The sequence below is a fragment of the Delphinapterus leucas genome, chromosome 21 (assembly GCF_059928025.1).
Source record: "Delphinapterus leucas isolate spDelLeu-1000000601 "Yukka" chromosome 21, BTC_Dleu_Yukka2, whole genome shotgun sequence".
NCBI classification, from domain to species: domain Eukaryota; kingdom Metazoa; phylum Chordata; class Mammalia; order Artiodactyla; family Monodontidae; genus Delphinapterus; species Delphinapterus leucas.
Genome location: NC_143149.1, coordinates 21,921,795 through 21,931,823, shown reverse-complemented (window position 1 = coordinate 21,931,823; position 10,029 = coordinate 21,921,795). Strand labels below are relative to the sequence as shown.

General features: G+C 46.2%; 1 protein-coding gene across 1 annotated transcript in view; it reads left to right on the top strand.

Annotated features, from left to right (window-relative positions):
* Positions 1 to 887: 887 nt before the first annotated feature.
* Positions 888 to 10,029, top strand: part of LOC111173463 (uncharacterized) — a 28,841-nt gene continuing 19,699 nt past the window's right edge. The window contains exons 1-2 of the mRNA XM_089903550.1: positions 888 to 1,518; positions 6,449 to 7,070. Coding sequence (XP_089759676.1) covers positions 888 to 1,518; positions 6,449 to 7,070 — 1,253 coding nt within the window. The remainder of the gene's footprint in view (positions 1,519 to 6,448; positions 7,071 to 10,029) is intronic.

Sequence of the window (10,029 nt, the reverse complement as noted above, 5' to 3'; positions counted from 1 at the left end):
ACGAACCTGTGTCCCCTGCATTGGCAGGCAGATTCTTAACCACTGTGCCGCCAGGGAAGCCCCCCGTATTATTATTAATGACTTCCCTTTTATTTCTCCTTTATATTTTAGTTAGCGCATTAGAGCATTGTATTGCTTTTTTAAAAATTATGTTGTAGGTAAATGACATTACCTATGAATTGCATTTTAGGACAGTTAAGGAGGCATTACAAAATATTTGTGATAAAAGTGAGCACAAAGTCTAATAGGGTTGAGAACTTTTCTGTTAGAAGGAAATGAATTCTTGCTTTTCAGGCTGGATCCAAAGGACTCTTGAACCTCAACTCTGTATTTAACATAAGAAAGTGTTATATTAAGTGCTGCAAGTGTTTTCCAAACAATATCTGCTCAGAAGTACAAAGTTTCAAAGTAAATGGAACATTATATAATTATATGCAACAATTATATAGATTATATGTGCATTTTATTGTATGCACTGTGTATATGTATATATCCATCTATATATCTAGCCATATCTATCTATATCTATTTATAATATCAAGGACAGTGCATGCAATTTGTGTGAATACGAGCTAAGGTGCAATACTTTTCCCTCATGTAACTGTTTGAAATAAGCATTAACTCTTAATTCCAACATTTCCTTCTAACCCAAAGAGAAGGGCATACTTAAAAATTTTTTTCAGTTGAGTTGGCACCATGCAGGACTTCATCATGAAAACATCCTTGTCATGCTGGTCTTTCTTCAAGTCCTGCTCACCAGGCCCTCCCTTCCTGACTAGGCCCTAAAAGGGAGAGTCACACCCATGGAAGAAAGCAGCTCTTGGCTTTCTTGAGAGGCTTCTTTCCCCACTCCGGTGGAAGTCTGATCTTGTTTTTCGGCAGTTGCCATGGGAGTGGCGTGTGTTGCAAGAGTGACTCCATCACTAAAAGAGCTGAGAAGCATATTTCAGCCTTCAGTGCTTCAAACCCCGAGGAATGAAAACAGTCTGTGCAATTTAAATAGTATAAATCCCAATGCCCCCAAGGGAAGCGGGAGTTTATTTTTAGGCTACAAGCACTGCCACCCAGGCTTTAGGAATGACAGACTGAAAGTCCAGATTGGTGTCGAAGTGCGTCTGTTGCGTTGCCGGGCTTGCTTCCCAGCCTCCCGGGCCGCCTGCCCGTGCACCCTATTAGCCACGGGTGCCGTTCGCAGAGCGGGGCTCAGAGCAGACCCGCTTGCTCAGCATCTTTACCATCCCTGGTGCCACGGTGTGGTGCGCATGGCCAGTGGCCACCCGCGGCGCTGGGCTGGCAGGTGGAGCCGGCGCTGTGGGATGCGCGGGCCCGGCCGTGTGGCCACAGTGATCACCAACCAGATAGAAGAGGCACCTGCGAGCACGTGGGAGCTGCCCCTCGTGCCCAGCACCCTAGTGGGAATCAGAGGGATCCTGGCGATGGAGGGCGCCCGAGGCCAGCTCTTGCCAAGGCCGTGCCAGTGGATGAGGGCGCATCAGGTCCGCGCCAGCTCCTATCCAGGCAAGACCTGGACCGGTCCCCAGATAGCTGTATATACAAACTAGATAAGGAAGAAAGGCATTCAGTACCTTACCTTATAAAACATGATTAGGGCATCATAGTCCTGGCTTGGTTTTGAAATGATAGTTTTCAATTATATTATGTTATTATTGGTCATTTATTATTACATATAAATATTAAAAGCCAACATTGTTATTTAAAATTTAATATACTTTTTAAAAGGGCAGCTTCAGTTTTACAGAAAAATTGAGCAGAAAGTCCAGAGAATTCCATGTGTCCCTTCTCCCCTCCCCAGTTTCCCTCTTAACAGCTTGCATTAGTGCAGTAGGTTTGTTACAATTGATCAGTCAATATAGCTACATTATTATTAACTGAGTCCATAGTTTACATTAAGGTTCACTCTTTGCATTGCACTGTTCTATGGGTTTTGACAAATGAATGTCATGTATGGATCATTACAGTAGCATACAGAATAGTTCCACTGTCCTAAACACCCCTGTGCTCCACATATCCATCCCTCTCCCAACCCCTGGCAACCGCTGATCTTTTGTGTCACTATAGTCTGGCCTTTCCCAGAATGTCATATAGTTGGAATTATATGGTATGTAGCCTTTTCAGAGTGGCTTCTTTCACTTAGCAGTGTGCATTTAGGGTTTTTCCATGTCTTTCACGACTTGACAGTTTTGGTTTTTTTTCAATCACTGAATAATATTCCATTGTATGGATATTCTATAGTTTGTTTATCCATTCACCTATCGAGGGACATCTTGGTTGCTTCTGATTTTTGACAATTAGTTATCACCCCTTTTTAGTATCTGTAATTAAGAGCTTACAAATCAGAAGTCATCTTAATACCAGTATTTATTAGTCAAACATGATTATCAATGACATTCTGCATCCAAACACATTTGGACACTATGATGTCACTCTTACATTGTTCTAACACCTCTTCTGCCTTCTGTTCTTGCACAGATCAGGTACACAAAGAAATATTTTTAGAAGTTTAATTATTATAAAAATGATACCTTTTATATTGAAATACATCAACTATACTTCAATTTTTAAGTCTCAAGCACAAGAAAAAAAGCAAACAAAAAAAACCCCAAATTAAAAAAAAGGATACCCACTTCAGGTGAACATTTTTTTTCAAATATGGAATATATAAAGTGAGAAGCAAGTACTCACTCCCACACTAGTCCCCAGCCCCATTCCCGCTCCCCAAAGGTAACCACTGTTAACATTTTTATATGTATCTTTCTAACTACTTCCTCTTCATATACAGGCATTCCTGTATATTATCTTTTTTTTTTTGGTAACAAAATATATATTTTGTTACCTTTTGCAATATATGTGTGTAAATGATTTCTGAAGAAGGTGTCCTGCTTTTGTTTTTGAGAAAGTGCGTTTGAAAATATAGTCAAATGGAACACATTTTAAATCCTCCTTTTGGCATCTTCAATAGGATAGAGACTTTTGATTCCCTTTCTCCAAAATGTTACCCTGTTCCATGGTCCCTAGAGCTACACTAAGTGAGCAATACACTGATATCACTCCTGAGCAGGAGAGAGTTTGGAAGTTGGGCTTATTCATGTCACTCCCAACTGCAGATTCCTAGATCAGCCATCATTTATCTTCTCTTATTCTCACTACATTCTTGGTGATGTCACCCCTTCCCCAAGAAGCGACTTGTCTCTTCCCTGGTAACCAAAGTTCCACTCAGAGTTTCTCATATAGTTTTAGCACAATAAATTCTTTTATGGGGGGTAACTTTTAATTTCCCCATGTACTAATAGCATAAAGGCTGTTTTTGTTCTAAGCCTATGCACTTCCCTCAGGTATCTATCCTACCAAGCACATCTGCAATTCTTTGGAAAATGGGAATAGAAAATAATAAAAGTTCCTAAACTCCAGGAGGGGAAATAATAACCATAGGAGGGGCTCAAAGGGTAACCAAATATTCATCATTTCCATATAGAAGGCCCAGTTGCAGAAACCACTCCCTCTTATAAACCATTGCTTTTGCAGTGATCATTTACAATTGAAACATCTTTTTGTAGAATAAAATATGAGTGTTTTTACATTGGGTCTTTGGATCTCTCAGAGGATGTTTTATTCTTTTAAAAGCTGTCTTGAGTACTCAGGTTTGAATATCATGTCTTATTAAACTGTGTTGGGAAAAGGATCTCCTCTCAGTGGGTGCTCTCAGTAAATGAATGAGCCCCTGCATTGGCACTGGGGTTGGTTCCATTGACAGAGCCTTTTCACAGAGTCAGCTGCACTCTGTAAGTCTGGTGGATGAGCAAAACCATAGTTCAGTGAGAGGCCACTTTACATAAGAAATTCCTGCCTGAGAAATTCCATTCAGTTCTTGTGTGTCTGTTTCAGTAGGCTCTTGAACATCAACTAAATAAAAAAGTGGAAACCAGAGAGGAAAGAAGCCAAACAATGGGCATCAGGAAATATAACCTATCCAGGGAGTTAACAGTAAGGGAAGAATGATGGGTTTCATATGATGCATATGGAATATTAATATTTCATTTATCTAAGTTGTATAGATAAAAGTGTATAATTAGGAGAGATTAGGGGTCATCTTTTTTTTTTCCCAATCATCTAGCACTGTTACCAGCAAATGGTCACATTTGTTCTGTTTCTAACCACTATATGTGTAATATAAGGAACTGAGAAAATACTTCAGTGGCTCTTCTATTTGTAAAATCCCTAAGCCCACATGTGCAACAAAAATTAGGGCATATGTAAGTGGTGGGGTGACAGAACAGTAAAGTCAACCCAGTGCATAATCACATGGTCTTGTTATGTACCTAAATTCCTAAAATCAGGTAGGTTAGAGGGGGCTATTTTCCAGGGCCAAGTCTCCCATAGATAAATTACTAAACACCATGAATTACTTGGCCAAATGCCTATATCACTGTTTAGATTATGCTTTGATACAATAATTAAGCAAACAATTTGTTCACTGAACAGCCCATTTGTAAGTACATATGGGCTACTCATTGGTATGGAAGGTACTCTGCGACCCTGAGATTCTAGGATACTTTTGAATATTTCCAGGATGTCCACCCACTTGGTACAAACTGTCTAAAGGGGACAACTAGCCAACTGCTCTTCCAATGAGCTCCGTGTACCACAGCAATTCAATCTAACAAGAACGAGTAACCTGAAGATTTGTTGCTACTTCCTAGTTTGAAATATCTTCAGGTTCAAGAGCTCTAGCCCTTCTGTATTCACATCAGGTTACATGAACAAAATCAAACACCTCCCCTTAGTTAAACAGGTCAACAGCCTGCTACAACCAAATGCATGTTAAAATTTTTGTGTCCATTGGAAGGACACAGACCAGTAGGTAAATTCCTAATTTTATTTTACTTCTTAGGCTTTTTTTTTTTTTTTTTGGTCTGGAGAGAAAATTGATTAAAAAAAAGTTTTGCTTTGGGGTTTTTCTTTTGCTATTTATATCCATGAAGTCAATTTTATATATCTTATTATGGCAATAAGCTCTTATTCATAAAATGCTATGTTGTATTTTTCTATGTGAGCATTTACTTATTTGATTTGTTATTTACCATTCCATTGTCCATCAGATGTGACACATACCATCCTAACTGAATTCTGGTAACATCTCTGATGATATTTTAACCACTTGTTTATTAAGCAATTTTAAAGGCACATTGTTCACTTTAAAATTCTATACAATCACCTGATCATTTTCCTTTCAATGTGGCTAATAAAAATACAGGAAGGGGGGCTTCCCTGGTGGCGCAGTGGTTGAGAGTCCGCCTGCCGATGCAGGGGACATGGGTTCGTGCCCCGGTCCGGAAAGATCCCACATGCCGCGGAGCGGCTGGGCCCGTGAGCCATGGCCGCGGAGCCTGTGCATCCGGAGCCTGTGCTTCGCAACGGGAGAGGCAGCAACAGTGAGAGGCCTGCGTACCGCAAAAAAAAAAAAAAAAAAAAAATACAGGAAGGGGTTATTTACAGAAAGTATCTCAAGTAATTGGGAACAATTGGTGCTTTCACATTTGCACACTTCCCTTTGGAGGGAAGGTAATAAAACCCCCAAGTAATTACAGTCAAATAGCCCTCCAGCTGTGTCATTCTGAGAACATAAATCACATCTTGTCAATATTACATCAGTCAAATGGGCTAAATAACAGTAATATACCTGAATTCTGTATAACTATTAATAGAATAAGAACAAGTAAATCTGAAATCTGAAAGGGTTCTATCCGGAATAGAATCTGTTTTCATAAAAGGAAGTGAGAATTCGAACAAAGACAGAAAGAGTTTATTTCTTGCCATCCACCCTCCAGGTTGTCAGGGAAGTCTTGTTAGATGTGCCTTAAGAGGATGCGGAGGAAGATCCTCCTATGTCCCTGTATCTCTGTCCACATTGTGTGTAATATCCTCCATGTTATCCTAATGTCAGACAGAGACAGCCTTTTCTGGACCTTATGGATTCTGAAGTCCAATTTGTGACTCTGACAATACCTCTATGCTGAGAGAATGTAGCTGTCTAGTTTATCTACTGTTGCAGAAACAGACGCAATGCACAGTATACACACCTCTAGCACTCATTTGTCTGAATTCGACTTTTAATAAGTATGGAACAGGAAAGCCACGCTTTCTTTCTAAAGTGCTTCAGAACATGTGGCAGTGGCTACCCCTTACATAAGTCAGCGTGTTTCTATTTTCAAACATTGGTGGTCCCTAAGCCTTTCTGTCTTATACTTTTTGTGAAGTGGATGTATTCAGGAAGACATTACAGGATTAAAAAAAAAAAGCCGCATCGTTCATTCATTTATTCATACTTATTTGATAAAAAATAATTACCAGACTCCTACCATGTGCCAGGCGCTCTTGTAGACACCGAAGATGCAGAGGTGAGAGATACTCTCACCGGTTTTGGTGGCAGTTGGGCATCCATCCAAGACGTTTCCTACAATGTGTGAAGCATCGCTCCCACCGCCTTCCAGATATTCCCGCTTTACCCCGAAGTGGAGAGGAGGTCCTCAGGGTGACGTGTCCCTAGGCGCCCGGGGTGAGCGACGGGCCCAGGCGTGGAAGCGGGGCTGCGGCCGCCCGCGGCGGGAGCCCCCAAGTCCGGGCACACGCTCTGCGGGCGGGGAGGGGCGGCGCGCTCCGCTCCAGGCCGCGCCCTCCGCCGGGGCCTCCAGGGGGCGCTCGCGCCCAGGCCAGGGGGAGCGCGGGTTTCCTCAGAAGGTGGGAACTCGGCTGAGAAGCCGTCCCCCGCCGCCCGCCGGCACCCCGCTCCCCCTTCCCGCTCCCCGGTACCCCCACCTCCCGCCTCGAGTGATTGAGGGCCGAGCGGCCCCGTCCCCGCCGCCCGGAGTGGACCCGGTGCCCGCGGAGGCCGAACTCCCGGCTGGGGGGTCTCTTCCCTCCGCTGGCGCTGAGCAGCCCCGGAGCCCGCGGGGAGGGCGGTGCGACCGCCGACCCCGCCCACGGCCTTCACGCCGCCCTGGGGATGGACCCGGCGGGCGGAAGCCCAGTCCGTCCTCGGGGCCGCGCGTCAGGTAAGAGGGTACGGGCCCTGTACCCGTCCCGGGCTGCGGCGCGAGACCAACCTTTGAGGCGCAGGCGTTTTCCCAGAGCCGCAGCTGATGTGTAGCAAGAGCTGCGCGCGGCGTCTTAGTCCGGGGAACTTGGGCCCTTCGTCTCGCCCCTGCCCTCCGCTCGGCTTGCTCGGCCCGGCGTGGGTGGGGAGGGGCCGACTTGCGCGTCCTGAGGAGAATCGGGGGCGGGGAGGCGCAGGGTCCCGGCTGGGGTGGCAGCGCCCCTCGTCCTGACGGCGGGGAAGGGCCGAAGGAGGGCTGTGCTGGGTTAGGGCTGGACCCGCCGCCGTGGGACTCAGCCTCTCCGCCTCCTGACCTCCCCTTCCCCGCCCTTACAGTAGGTTCCAATAATATTTAATTGGCTCTCGGGTTTAAAACTCATCCATAGGCTCGCAGTTCCCTTGATTCAGCCAAGTTCCTCTCCGCTCCTTCCTCGGTTAGAGAAAGTGCCGGGGGGGAGGGGACGGGGGAGGGGACTGCAGGGACCCGTGAAGCGCTGGCCTGAGCCGACTGAAGAGGCCGGGACCCGCGCCGTCACAGACGCCAGAGGACCCTTAGGGCGGAGTCCAGGGGCACAGGAGGTGGTCCGAGCCGCGTCGAGTATTGATCACCGTCGAGTGAAGAGCGGGCTGACCCCTGAGAAGCACTGTGAGGAAGATGCGTTCCTCATCGCCTCGAAGGAAGTGGGTGGCCTTTAAAGCTCTAGTTCCCCCACGTACACCCCACCCCCCGACCTCCAGGCACGAGTGGCCCCTGGTGGCCGTGCAAGCCTGGCTTTCAGTCCCAGAACTTGCCAAGCTCCAGGAAGAGTCCGGGCTGCAGAGGTGGCCCCTGGGGGCTAGAGCTTAAGAAGTGCTGCACACCCCCGGGGGGTGGGCGGGTCCTGGAGGTGGAGGGAGGAAGGGTGGACGGAGTAGTGGGGCGGGGTAGGGAGGGGTGAGTGCCCTGGGAGACTTTGAGAAATACCACCCGCACCCCCGCCCCGCGACGGATCCGTTGATGCCGTAGGATTCCGGCGCCTTTTGGGAAGAGGTGCCTCTGCTTCTTTACTCCTGTGTTCAGAACTATGCAAAACCAACTCTTCATCCTCTTGCTGCTTTGCCAGGAGTTTTAAAGCACTGCTCTATTCTTGGCTCACTTGGTTCTTGGTTCCCCAAATAGCAGTTTTGAGCTGTCCAAGGTATTTATAAGTCTTCTCCTTAAACTGAGACTGAACCCTACTCTTCTGGAAAAACTACCCTAACTTCAGAGGAGATATTCTTTTCTGCCCATTCCTTCCTTCTGCTGCCCTCTTAACAATCCCTGTTCTCAAAGGTGTTTGTGTTTCAATTTTTGCTTTATGTGGAAACAACCTTCCCCCTGCACCCCCCAAAAAACTTTCCTAGAACATAGGTGTTTCAAACCCATGACAGTGTTTTGTAGTTAGTATACACTGGTTAAACTGCATAGCAATCCCCCCAAGAGCCAGAGGCTAGCAACAACTTTACTACTTATTTTATTTGATGCCCTTCAAGTTTAGGAAGGTCCCATTTTTATTACCTAGTAGATAAGACAGAGCCCTGGATGGCTGTGGCTGTGATTAGATAACTTCTGATGTTTTCATTTCCCTTACTGAGCTGCTGCTTCTAGATTAAATTCGTTTTATTGCCTGTTTTTTTTTTTTTTTTTTTTTTGCGGTACGCGGGCCTTTCACTGTTGTAGCCTCTCCCGTTACGGAGCACAGGCTCCGGACGTGCAGGCTCAGCGGCCATGGCTCACGGGCCCAGCCGCTCCGCGGCATGTGGGACCTCCCCGGACCAGGGCACGAACCCGTGTCCGCTGCATCGGCAGGCGGACTCTCAACCACTGCGCCACCAGGGAAGCCCCTGCCTGTTCATTTTTAAAGAAAGACTGACAAAGTCACTCTGATAGATCAGGGGGTCTGAGCTCAGAGTAGATCAAAGGTGCTCACATGTAGGGAGGTGGATAAAAATAGCAGAAGGGGACCTCCCTGGTGGCGCAGTGGTTAAGAATCCGCCTGCCAATGCAGGGGACACGGGTTCGAGCCCTGGTCCGGGAAGATTCCACATGCCGTGGAGCAACTAAGCCCGTGCGCCACAACTACTGAGCCTGTGCTCTAGAGCCCGCAAGCCACTACTACTGAGCCCACGTGCCATAACTACTGAAGCCCGAGTGCCTAGAGCTCGTGCTCTGCAACAAGAGAAACTACTGCAATGAGAAACCTGTGCACCCCAACGAAGAGTAGGCCCTGCTCTCTGCAACTAGAGAAAAGCCTGCGCACAGCAACAAAGTCCCAACGCAGCCAAAAATAAATAAATAAATTTATTTTTTAAAAAAATAGCAGGAAGGTTGGCAAGTACAGCCAGGTCACCTGTGTTAATTGTGCACACTAATAAGGCCAGAATCTCCTCATTTATCTCTGGTGGGAAGTTCTGATGGTTTCACGGGATCAAACTGATACTGCATCAAAACTGAGTGGAAGTATCCATCCCCAGTAGGAGTGGCTGTTGTATCCTGGATAGTTTTTAAATGGTCAGAGAGGAGGAGCTTGCCTGCAATGGAACCAAAGTTCTGTTCACGTGTCAGCATGTGAAAGCGCTCATGGACCTCAACCCTATACCGTTCCTGTGAGCGCTCAGTCTCATGTTTATTCTTCCAGACACACTCCCAGCATCATTTATTGGGAGCAGGAGCCGATGGGGTCCAGTGTGCCTCCCAGCGTAAGACAAAACACTTTCCTTGAGCTTCTGAATATTTATTTAAAAATAGTTGCTCTGAGGTTTGTGAGTTGTTTTTCAGTTGTGCTTAAAAGACTTCCTATTTATTTCCAGGTCTCTGGTAGCAACATGGCATTTTGCTTGAATCATTGGTTTGTCTTAAGGAGACCTTGCTTTGGGAGATTTTGATTAAAAAGTGCCTT